The sequence below is a fragment of the Phodopus roborovskii genome, unplaced genomic scaffold, assembly GCF_943737965.1.
Source record: "Phodopus roborovskii unplaced genomic scaffold, PHOROB, whole genome shotgun sequence".
Classification (NCBI taxonomy): domain Eukaryota; kingdom Metazoa; phylum Chordata; class Mammalia; order Rodentia; family Cricetidae; genus Phodopus; species Phodopus roborovskii.
In genome coordinates, this window is record NW_026125562.1 from 2,875,549 (window position 1) to 2,888,478 (window position 12,930).

At 43.5% G+C, this 12,930-nt stretch overlaps 1 protein-coding gene across 1 annotated transcript in view; it reads left to right on the forward strand.

The window, feature by feature from the left end:
- The first annotated feature begins 1,690 nt into the window (after positions 1-1,690).
- Fndc7 (fibronectin type III domain containing 7) overlaps positions 1,691-12,930 on the forward strand; it is a 46,143-nt gene continuing 34,903 nt past the window's right edge. The window contains exons 1-4 of the mRNA XM_051177778.1: positions 1,691-1,879; positions 2,383-2,401; positions 9,595-9,849; positions 10,881-11,141. Coding sequence (XP_051033735.1) covers positions 1,691-1,879; positions 2,383-2,401; positions 9,595-9,849; positions 10,881-11,141 — 724 coding nt within the window. The remainder of the gene's footprint in view (positions 1,880-2,382; positions 2,402-9,594; positions 9,850-10,880; positions 11,142-12,930) is intronic.

The following is a 12,930-nucleotide window of genomic DNA, read 5'->3' on the forward strand; positions in this document are numbered from 1 at the left end:
ACAAGCCAGTAAGAATTGCTTCCTCATGGCTCTGCTTCAGTTCCTGCCTCCACGTCTTGGGTTTCTGTCTTGTCCTCCCTTAGATGAGGCACTGTAAGCCAAATAAACCCTTGCCTCCCCAAGTTACTTTTTGATCATGTATTTATGTCAGCAATAGAAATCAACCTGAACTGGTAGCACTCGCCTTTGATCCCATCACCTGGGATGCAGAGGCAGTTACAGAGATACCCTGTCTTGAAACCCCACCCCCCAAAAAGAAAGAGATCAAACTGGACACTATACTTGCCATAGCCTGTGTGTAGAGATCAGAGAACAACTTTGTGGAATTGGGTTTCTTCTTTCCCTTTTACATGGGTTCTAAGATCAAACTCTGGCTATGTGACCTAGCAGCAAGCACTTCTAACTGCTGAGCCATCTCACCAGCCCTCAGTTGTCCTCTTACTAGGTTCTGAGAATAACACACAAGCGCGCGCGCACACACACACACAAACACACTCACACATATACACATAAAAAGAAAATCTGCCAAATTCAAGATCATAAATATTGTCTTATACACATTTTCTCATCTCTGACATACTTTTTAGGTTTTGAGTCTACTTTTATCAATAGATTAACAATTTGTGAAGAACTCAAGTCAGTCACTATGTTTCCCAGGTTAGTCTCAAACTAATGGTCTCAACAGATCCTTCTGCCTTCTGAGTAGCTCAAACTAAAAATGTATGCCCTCACATCTGACTTGAGTCCATTTACTTATGCATTTTAAGTCTTCAAACTTTATTTTTAATTTATACTATGTACACGGATATTTTGCCTGTTTGTGTGTCTGTGTTCCACGTGTGTGTCTGGTACCCACAGAAGCCAGAATAGGGTACAAAATGCCCTAAAACTGGTGTTATGGATGGTTGTGAGCTGCCATGTGGGTGCTGGGAATTGGATCTGGGTCCTTTGCAAGAGCAGTCAGTGCTCTTAACTGCTGAACCATCTCTCCAAACTCAAGTCCTGTGTGTGTGTGTGTGTGTGTGTGTGTGTGTGTGCGCGCGCGCATGCGTGCATGCCCATGTGTGCGTGCGTGTGTGTGTGTGTGTGTGTGTGTGTGTGTGTTTAAGACAGTGTCTCATGTAGTCCAGGCTGGCTTCAGACTCATCATGTCATTGAGGGCATCAGAATGTCCTTCCATAGCAGGTGGATCTAAACTGACTCCTTGGAGATCATAAGCCAAAACCAACATTCTCTCTCTTAAATTGTTTCTGTCAGGTTTTTTGGCCACAATGGCAAAAAGCTGACTAAAATATACAAAATCTAACTAATACACAGCATCAGTTAAAGGCTAAAATAAGACAGGAATCCCTGATTTTAAAATCACTCTACTATATCAATAGTTTTCTCTACAACTTTGTTAAAAAAAAATTTTTTTTTTTTTAAAACAGGGTTCTGACTGTCTAGGAACTCACAATGTAGACCAGGCTGGCCTCTGCCTCCCAAGTGCTGGATTAAATGCCACTCTGCCCAGCGTAAGATTTATTAAAAGGGAGAGCATTGTATTAGCTCCTTGAAACCAAAGTTACAGGAACTTCTTTGGCCTGCCTGGCACGGCTTTCTCCAACTCTTTTTTTTTTTTTTTCAGTCTTTGCAGTATCTGTTCCTGCCAGTCCCCAGTGACCCTCACTACAGGTAAGAGCTGCACTAGATGAGAGGCGACTTCAGAGTCTGTTTCCCAGGGTTGCTGCCCCACAGTCTGCGACCTTCAGTGCTGTGCTTCTGGGAGCCAAGAAGGACCCAGATCACTGTCTATGAGAGTGCTGTGTCTAACAGCATGGCTGGAAGACCAGAGAAGGGTTTGTCTTTGATAGGATTCACTCTCCTCTGCCTGAAGACGGTGAGTCTGCCTTTTCAATTACCTACAACTAGTTCTGGGGAAAAGATACCCATGTGTTATCTTTCTCTTTTTATGAAGGGCTGAGGAGTAGGGAGATGTAACTAGAAATACCTTAAAATCATGCGAAGACAGTACGGTTTTGTGTTTAAGATGTAACGTGCTTCACTAAGGAAAGGAGACAAGGTTATTGTGTGAGAAGAACAAAGACTCCTGGGTGGGGGGGGGGGGGGGGAATCTGTCATCAGCTTCTGACTTAGGTCCATAGACAGATTCAAGGGAAAAATGAAATGGTAACACAGTCTAGTAGTAGGCAGCCTGAGTCCTTTTCAGCGTTCTTTAGCATAGATTCCAGTGCTAGGAAATGAGACAAGCACTCACATGAACTGGGAAGTTACTGTGACAGAAACGTTGTGATTACTTTGTCCTGTTGATGTGTTTGTTTCTTTTCCCCAAATGCTGTTTTTCCTCATTCTTCTAATAACTGTCTAACTTTTCCCTTTCAGGTTATTTCATCCAAAACAGGTAACAATTTCTGACATGCAAGTTTTCCCTTCTTATATTTGATTTTAATTTCCACTGCTGATTGATCTAGTCACATCTATAAAGACTATCCCGGAGGGTGGGTAGCAACATTTTTCTGAGCACACATAGTGGGTGCTAAGGTCATGTAAAAAATGCCAGAGAGTCCATAGTTAGTAAGACAAATTGACTGGATCATATTTATGAAATTAGTCCTTTGAAGGTGAAACTAGTGAAAACTATAATACAATGCCATTTTTTCCATCCAGTTAGCTGTAGACAATCATTCCAGTCAAAAATTAAAATTGCACCACAACAATCTACTTATATAACTTTCCTACTTGTCTTTTGGAACATTAGAAGAAAAAAACATAAATGCTGTATTAAATTATACTTTCAAAATCTTCCACCAAGTAAAAACAAAGAAAAAAAAAAACTTTTGTTTCCGGTATGTTGGTGCACACCTGTAATTCCAGAACTTGGAGGGTTCCAGAACTTTAGCTACATAGTAACTTGGGGGCAAGCCTGGGGTGAAGGAGATCCTGTCTCAAAAAAGCAAAACACTAAAAGCAAACCAGAGAGAGAGATTGGAGAGCTTTGTACATCTAGCCTTATGCTGAGGTCGACACAGTAATACAAGGATTCAGAAATGCAAAGAGGCGTCCCTATTTAAAAAAGATTTCAATCGCCATTTTTTTCTTGAATAAATGACTGGAGGCCACAATAATATTTCTAGAAATTTTTTCTGCCTCATAATCTAGAAATCTTAAGTCAATAGGATAGCAATTTATGTTGAATAGGCTTTAGATTATCTGCAAAAACCATATACAATCAACTCTGTTAGAGATAAATTCTCAGAGTGATTTAATACACACTGGAACAACTTATTAAATGCCAACATCATTAAAAAATGAAGTAGAAATAAGAATGTTTACATTAAGTATATGGTTGCATTTTAATATTTTATAAAATCCATATATATCCAGTTGTGGCTTTTGTTTTTTGTTTTTATTATTATTATTCTGTGTCTCCAGACAGGATCTCTCTGGGTAGTTTTGGCTGTCCTGGAACTCAGGCTGGCCTCCTGCTTCTGCCTCCCTAGTGCTAGGATTAAAGGCATGTGCCACCAGATCCAACTATAAAGTTGGCTTTTAAAAATAATTTCCTGCTTTATTCTTACTAATGATTTTTAAACACTTAAAATTTGTTTATGTGCATGGGTGTGTTTTCTTCATGTATGTCCGCGTGTTACACACATACATGGTGCCTGAAGAAACTAGAAGAAAATGTTGGATGCCCTGGGCTGGAGTCACAGATGGTTGTAAAATACCATGTGAGTACCAGGGATTGAACCTGAGTCCTCTGACAAAGTGCTCTAACTGCTGAGCCAGCTTTCCAGCCCATCAGAGTTATGTTACTCTTGAGAGACTTTTGTGATTATCCAGGAAGTTATGAGAAAGACCGTTAAACCACATTCCTAATGATTTCTAATTTTTTTTTTACTGTTTGTTTTATTTATTTCACTTGAGATGAGTCCTTAGGTTGACCAGCCTGGTTTTGCCTGCTTAAGCAATTCTGCCTCAATCACCTGAGAAGCCAGCCTTATATGCACACACTAATCTGTTTGGTTTATAAGTGATTAAAAAAATAAATAGCTGCCCTTTGTTTAGCAAGCTTCACTGTGTCCTACAAAGTCCCAGGGAACCCAGGACCCATTGAGACCTTTTCTTTTCCTTCCAACATGACCCACCCCATTGGAGAGAAATCAGGAGGGCCAGATTTCAATGCCAGTGATGCTGTTAATAGATTCATCTTGGTTTTTCAATAGATGGACTGTGTCTGATTTGTACTGTGTAAAAGGCTTCATCTTGGGTGTGTGTATTTGATTCTATTTGGGCTTTGGCATTCCTGGTAATCTCTGTCTAGGTTCTGAGGATTTCGAGCTGATTTAGATTCTCTGAGTTGGTCAAACTCACAGATGCTGAGAATCAAAGGGCTTCACGTTGGATGCATCAGTGTGTGCACATTCTGGGAATAAAATCTTCTCTTTCATCAATCCAAGAAAGGAGTGACACTTGACACTTTTATTTCTCAAACCTCTCTCTCTCTCCCTCTCCTTTTCTCTCCCCCCTCTCTCTAAGACTGAGAGAATGGAGAGGATAGGACTCATGATTTCCATCATTCTTCCTCAGATTTTAATAATGACAAAAATAACATTATTAAATCTCAGCCTGGTAGCACACACCTTTAATCCCACAACTCAGGAGGCAGAGGTAGGTGAATCTCTGTGAGTTCAAAACCAGCCTGGTGTACAGAGTGAATTCCAAGACAGGGTCAGCCAGGGCTACACAGAGAAACTCTGTCTTGAAAACAACCAACCAGGTGTGGTGGCACATACTTTTGGTCCCAGCTCTTGGGAGGCAGAAGCAGTTGGATCTCTGAGTTTGAGAACAGCTTAGTCTTCAAAGTAAGTTCCAGGACAGCCAGAGCTGTTACACCAAGAAACAGTGTCTCAAAAAACTGGAAAAAAAAAAAAAAAAAAAAAAAAAAAAAAAGAAAGAAAGAAAAAAAAAGAAAAAGATGAGAGAGAGAGAAAAACAAGGCAAAAGAAAATAAACAAAACAAAAGCCCCCACATTAGTATTAAATGATAATATAATTGAATCATCAGTTAGCTTGGGGTGGTAAACTCAGTGGGAAAAGCTTGCTTGGTATGTGTGAGCCCTTTCATTCAATCATTAGCACTAAGGGTGGAGAGGAAAAAAACTAAGTAAGCCCTGTCAACCAGAATCTCTAGACCTCTTATTAATAGATTCTACCTGTTCTCAAAAGAGAAACAGTGCAGATAGGTGTCTGCCTCCTAGAATTAGCTTCGTCCCTTCCAGCTGCCCCTTCTCAGGCTCTGTCTTCTTCCCAAAGTCCTGTGTTCATTTTATTCTATGGCAAAGCCTTGTGACCCTCGGGCTGGCTTAAAACTCACTATGTGATCAAGGATGACCTTGAACTTTCGATATCCTACATCTTCCTCCTAAGTACTAAGATATAGGCAAACACTGGGTTTGTGAGTGCTGAGGATGGAATCAAAGCTTTGTGCAAGCTATGCAAGTGCTCTACCAACTGAGCCACACATGGCTGGCCACCCAAGAGTTGCTTTGCTTCTTTTGTTCTCTGAAGGTTTGTTGAAACAAGTCACAGCACCAGCCCACCATCCCTTCCATGAAAAAAAAAATGTCCCTAAAGTATGGTCCCACCTGGTCTCGTCCTGCCACACCAGGACTGGGCACTCACACTCATTTGCAGGACAGCAGCTGGTCACACTTGCTCCTCCATCAGGCTCACCAGGCTCCGATAGACTCCCTGCCCTGAGCACTGGGAATCTGCTTCCCATCTCCTAGAGCAGCGGTTCAAAACCTGCAGGTTCTGACCCTTTTGCGGGGTCACCTAAGACCATCAGAAAACAGATATTTGTGTTATGATTCATAACTAGCAAAACTAGTTATGAAGTAGCAACAAAAATGATGTTGTGGTTGGGGTCACCACAACATAAGGAATTGTATTAAAGGGTCTCAGCATTGGGAAGGTTGAGAAGCTCCCATCTAGAGGAGAGGGTTCAGTTGATTTGCTTTTGTGGCTGGCACTAGTCAATCTGCTGAGAGCCAGCTGTGAATCAGGCACACTCTGTCTTTCTGTCTGCCTGTCTTTCTGTCTCTGTCTCCCTCTCTCTGTCTCTCTCCTGCCTGTGTTCACCCCAGACTCCCCAGTGTCTTACTTTCACAGGAACCCTTCCATGGCTGTGCTATATTATCTGGCTTTCCCAAAGCCACACACACACACACACACACACACACACACACACACACACACAGTGGGAATGAGACACTTTCAAAGTACCTTTATATATACTTTTATTTGATCTCTACAATAATCATCAGTTATAGCTATTTTACACATTTCAGAGTAATTCCTAAAGCACAGGTATTGTGAGTGCCCCCAGCTTGAGGGAATGTACACTAGGATACCTTAAATGTCTCACATGTACTCATACACAAAAGTGAAAACAGAGCCAGGCCTGGAGCTCCTGAATCCAAATCCCTTCCATTTTTCCAACTCTGATTTTCGCTCTGCGCACGTTACTTCTTGTGCGACTCCTCCATTGCTCAGTTCAATGGGGAAAAGTGTAGCGTCCTCAGGCAGTATGGCAGCCTGTGGAAAGATGGTCTGTGCATGCTGGCCTTCTAGCTCCTCTCCATGAATGCAGCATCAGGCTTTCTATGTCTGCAGCTGGTCATTTTCCCAGGAAGTTTGTCCATTCCAATGAGCAGGCCTATCTGTCACAGGAGTTGAGATAAACTGTGGGACAGGGGAAACAGAAGGCGTTGAGAGACACCAGAAAAGGAGAAGAAAGAAGGCGCAGAGCACAGGGAAATGACTCATGGGGGGGGGGGTGGGAGGGCTTGCAGATGAGAGATAGGGGGCTGGAGAGGGAGGCCCTACTGGGGCTTTTTGTTCTGAGGGGCCAGAAGGGGCATCCACTCTTCCTGCTGAATCAGCTTTACTGGCAAAAGGCCACCAGGCCCCCACCATTCCCCAGAATAGATGACCAGCATGATTTTCTTTCTGTGACAAAGAGATACTCCTGGATGATGTTCCAGAAGTCTCTGGCCAATGAACAGTGGAGACTTTGTTCATTTTTGCAGCCCAGTTATTTCTGAGTGGCCGCCAACGTGAGCTCTTGACTAGTGACTGGGGCAGAAAGGGAAGGTTGTCTGCATTGTGCACCTAGGGGTTTGGCAGAAGGGAAACTTGGAATAGTTGATGCTGGCAAACCACTGGGCTTTTATTTCGTCTTCTTGCCCCGTAGTTTTCATCTTAATCTTTTTCTTTGGTTGGTTTGGGGAGGCTGGCTGGCTGATTAACTGGTTTTGGATTTCTTTGGTTGTTTTCGAGAGAGGGTTGCAAATAGGCTGTCCTCTTCCAACCCTCTGTATAGTTGAGGAGGACCTCTTAAGTACTGGGGTTACAGGCATGCATGCTATACCTGGCTTTGATTTGTTGTTGTGGTGGTGTGTTTTTTGTGTTGTGTTGTGTTGTGTTGTTTGTTTGAGATAGGCTCTATGTAGCCCAGTTGGGCCTCAGAGTTGAGATTCTGCTGCTTCAGCCTCCCTAGTGCTGGGTTACAAAGCACATATCACCATGTTTGGCTTGCCCTTCAGCTATGAATTTGTCATACAGTGAATGTGGACCACATTAACACTAAAAGGTGGAGAGCGAGTGTCAGCGGGGAAAACCCAGCATCTGTTTATTGATCTCTTCTGCTTGGGTCTCCTATAAGACTGTATGTGTATGTGTGTGTGAGAGAGAGAGGGAGAGAGAGAAAGAGAGGCAGAGAGACAGAGAGAGAGACACACAGAGAGAGAGAATGTAGTGTGTGTGTGAGAGAATGTAGTGTGCATGTGAGAGAGAAAAAGAGAGAATGTAGATTGTGTGTGAGACAGAGAGAAAGAGAGGTAAAGAGAGAGAATGTAGTATGTGTGTGACAGAGAGAATGTAGTGTGTGTGTGAGAGAGAAAATGTAGTGTGTGTGTGTGTATGTGAGAGAATGTAATGTGTGTGTGTGTGTGACAGAGAGAGAGAGAATGTAGTGTGTGTGTATGAAAGAGAATGTAGTGTGTGTGAGTGTGACAGAGAGAGAGAGGGAGAGAATGTATTATGTGTGTGCATGAGAGAGAGAATGTAGTGTGTGTGTGTCTGTGAAACAGAGAGAGAGAGAATGTAGTGTGTGTGTGTGCGCATGTTCATGTGCTTGTGGACTTTCGGAAATGGTAGATCTGATTCTCACTGAATGTTCTACCCTGTGTAGGAAGCAAAGGGCTCTCCTGTGTGCTCATGACATAAACATTCCTATGATGAACTTTGGACAACCCCAGAAGGGCTTCAGTGTCTAAGCCTTACACTGAGGCATGCATTTTGGTAGGCAAAGGAAGAACAAAGTTCATTTTCTTGTGTATAGAAGAACCTGAAAATTGTTCTGCTCTGATAGTAACAGAGCAGCGTGGAGCAACTGTAACAAAGCCCTGGGTTCTCCTCCTTCCTCTGTTAGATTAGAGCCCGCTGGGAAATGTGCAGAGTCATGAGAATGTGGCCACAGGCAGTGAAAGAGCGCCCAGCTGGACTGGAGGCAGTGTGCCTGTGTGGGGGCAGGGAGGGAGCTCAGTGACAAAGCGGCCTTGGAAACTCACAGAGTACCAAACCAGAGTGGAACCCTGTGGAGTAAAGCCCCTCCATTGTCTCCCTCCCCACCCCCCTCCTCAGAGCTCTTTCCCACAATCCTTTCCCACTAGTACTTAACTCACTTAAAAGCACAGGATGCACAAGGGGTCCGCAGGGGCTGGGAAGTGAGGGTTATGCTCGGGCTGTCTTTTGGAAAACAGTTGTTCCCCCGGCTCTCCCCACTCTTTTCTTGTCTGTCTCTATTTTTAATTTGTATTTTTTATCTTATTTTCTTGTGTGTGTGTGTGTGTGTGTGTGTGTGTGTGTGTGTGTGTGTGTGTGAATAAATGCATGTATGTGGTGTGCCTGTGTGTGGTGTGCATGTATGTGGTGTGTGTGCATGCCTCTGTGTGTGTGTGGTGTGAGTGTGTGCATGTGTGTAGTATGCACGCATGCCTCTGTGTGTGTGTATGTGTGTGTGGTGTGCACCTGTATCTTACAATGCCCATGTAGACACGAGGACTTCAGATGTGAGATCTTTCCTTCTGACATACAGATCCCAGGGATCAAACTCAGGTCATCAGGTTTGCTGACAAGCCTTCTTGCCTCCTGAGCCCTGGCGTTAGCCCCTCTCTTCTTTCTTTTTTGTGATAAAGCACGTTGAGTCCAGGAACTTATTAATGTATGCTAGGCAAGTGCTACCACTGAGCCACATCCCACTACCGACTGTAATGATAATCATTATTATTTTAAATTTTGAGACAGAGTCTTGTTAAGTTGTCCAGACTGGCCTTAATTTCATCCTCCTGCCTCCACCTCTCATGTAGCTGGACCACAGGCTTGCACACCACTCCCTTCCTTCTTTCTCTGGAAAATGAAGTCAAAGCTTATGTTCATGGGAAGACACGTAGTTTAGGGAGGAAGTTGTGAAAGATGTCATCCTTGTAGCATATCCTGCCTAATGTACAACTTCAAAATATCTTTCAGCACCTGAAATACCAACTATTGATCAGGCATATTCAAAAATCAGCACTAGTATCACTGTAGAGTGGACTACTGTGCCAGGGGCCACGAGTTACTTGCTCACAGCTGAAGATGGGGACACAGTCATCGAGACCACTGTGGCCAGTTCCCCAGGCACTGTGACAGGCCTGAAGGCTGCAACCTTGTATCAAATCACCATCAGATCCATCAGTGCCTCTGGACGAAGCCAGGCATCATCTCCAAAGCAGGCAAAGACAGGTAGATAACTTGGATGCCCACGCTGATGAGTATTTCCTTGTGACTTAGATCAATTTTAACAACACTGCAAATGTGTTGTGTGGTTTTTGCACACATGAGTTCAACAATGCAAGGCCCAGAGGAAAAAGCCACTAATTTTTGTTTGTTTGTTTTTGTTATTGCAACTGGGCAAATTGTGGAGAAAGTGACACTCAGATGCCTAGTACTTTGCTTTGAAATTTAAAACCCATTTCTGGGTAGCTTTAAAAGTAGAACGCCTTTAAATCCCTGAACAATCATTTCTGTTATTACCCATGCCAAATAGGGAATGCATAGAACAGATTTTGCATCACAATAAGCACATAGCAGATACATTAACAAATTAAAGTTTTGGGATTTGCCATCAGAATTCAATTCACTTCATAAAGTCACACCGGGGCATATATCTGAAAAGCTATGTGCAGGGACTAGTATGTAGTTCAGTGGTAGAGTGCTGGCCTAACATGTACAAGGCTGAGTTCACTCTCAGCATTGAAAAAGTAATTTGCACACTAAAACAGTATAAACATTTTCCTTATTTAAGTATATGGATACTTTAACTTCTCATCAACTGCAAGTTGAAAATATTGCCTTGTGTTTTCTAGATTTTTTTCTCAGATTTTTTTGAGACAGGGTAGCTTAACCCAGCCTCAAACTCAAAGCAATTCTCCTGCCTCAGCTTCCTGAGTGCTGGGATTAATTATGAGTGTGCATCAGCTACTCCTGGCTTGAGTTTCCACATTTCCTGCCACATCATTTATTATTAATATACATTTCAGTAGCTTTTCTAAAATCATATTGTAGAAAGAGCCCAGGACCTCTATCATGTAAGACAAGCACTCCACCACCAAGATACAGCCTTACCTCCAATTAGCAATTACTAAACGGAACTCTGCCATTATAATAATAATATGGGAAATCAACCTGCATTCACTTATTCCTCAATAACTTGAATTATTCTTTACAGAGTTTTATAACACATATTCACTGTTTCGTTTTGGTTTTACTAACAGTGTTGGCTGCACCAGTTTTGAAAGTTGGCTCTCCAAGTCCAGACTCCATCCTTGTGAGATGGGATGCCGTATATATGGCAATTGGCTTCTCTGTGTCTGTTATGAGAGCCAATGGCTTGGGGAGAATTTGGAAAGAGAATACTACGAACACCTCCTTGACCTTCAGCAGCTTAGAGTCTGGGACTCTGTACACTATCAAGGCCTATGCATGGAATGCCAATGGAATCCCTGGGGATGACTCCACCTGCAACCTGAGAACCAGTAAGGACTCCTCAGCTCAGCCTTGAGCAATCTCAGTTTTGATTAATGAGGGGGCTGGGTACTGCAGCCGTGGAGAGCAATGCTAAGTGATGAGTAGGGAGCAGCTGGTAACAGCTGTTTAAATTTATTATGAGGTTATTTATAGTGCCTTGACTATTCCTCCGCAGCAGTTCAAAGGCTCACTGAGTGATGTGGAGCACAGTGCCTCCCCCTCTGATAGCCAAATCCACTGCAGTGAGCACATTCCAGATCACAGAAGGAAAGGGCTCTTGTTAGGTTGACCAATCCTTCCTTGTGCCTTCCTGGTCTTGTTGGATCAACTAAAACACCCCTTGCTTTTTCCCCTCCTGTGTTCAAGCCCACAGTTTAAACAAAAAAGAACTGAGGCAAACAGGAATTCAATCCTTCAAACGGACATTTAGTGAGTGTGTGCCAACCTGAAGCCAGCCCCGATCCAGTGACAGTCACAGAAAGAGTTCCCGCTGTTCCTGTGTCTGACATGAGCCTGCATTTCAGATACGGTTTCCCAACATTTCTGCACGAGGCTGAAGCTGATGCGGGGCTGCCCACCACCCCTTCTCTAGCTGTGGACTGCCCAGTAGGAGTGTAATGTGTTCTCTCAGCATTCCATTCCAGGAACATGGGGTGGGGGTGCGCCTAAGCGTGAAAACCGGAAGTTCAAATTCAGCTGCCAGAGTGAAACTAACGAATTGGAGGGAGCTAGAGAGCAAGCAAGCAAGCAAGCCTGTTCGTGTGTGTGTGTGTGTGTGTGTGTGTGTGTGTGTGTGTGTGTGTGTGTGTGTGTGTTAAATGCAAGACCTTCATCAACTTAACCAGAGTAGCTACTTTATCTCTTACGGGTGGACTTTGGAATGGGAGTCTCTTTATTTAGGAGCCAGGCGGAATTAGGGGAGAAGAAAGAGTTTGCCTTAGGTAATAGTCTATAGTGAAAGGATGGCGAACAGCCCCAAGGTGATTCACGCTTGACTTGGTGCATCAGGGTATTTGTGACAATGTGACAAACCAGCCTTCCTGGGAATTTTAGTTGCCTGCCTGCCCTGGCCCTTCTCTCCCTTTCTTCTCATCTCTTCTCCCCTCCCCCACTTCACTTCTCTTTCCTCATCCTTTTCTTCCTGCGAACATTTAGCTGCTGGGAGTACAAGATGAAAGGAAGCAATTCCTGCTTCCCAAGAACTAACCCTGTCCAAAGATGCATGACTCAGTCATTATCGTCATTCATAATGGAGAACTTTGCTAGAGTGTACACGGGCCCAGTGTGTGTAGGAAGAAGCATCTACACCAGGGCATGGGAACAGACAGTCACCTGCTTTCTTTTTGAATAATATTTTTATTAGTTTTTGAGAATTTTTGTTTTGTTTTTCAAGCCAGGGTTTCTCTGTGTAACCATCTTGGCAGTCTCGGTTTTCCTTCCTGCCTCTGCCTCCTGAGTGCTGGGATTAAAGGTGTGTGCCGCACTGCTCCGTTAGTTTTTGAGAATTTTATACATATACTTTGATATTCGCCCCTACTGCTCCCGTAACTCCTCCCAGCCCCATCTCCCCCCCATCCCCAACTTTGTGTCCTTTTTTTCTAATGTGTATAGATATTTTGCCTGCATGTATATCTCTACACCATATGCATTTCTGTAGCCTAAGACTAGGAGAGAGTGTCAGATCACCTGGGACTGAAATACAGACACCTGTGAGCCATCATACAGCTGTTGGGAGTCTTCACCCCACCCCCATCTTCTGGAAGAACAGCAAGTGCTCTTAATCACTGAGCCCTCTCT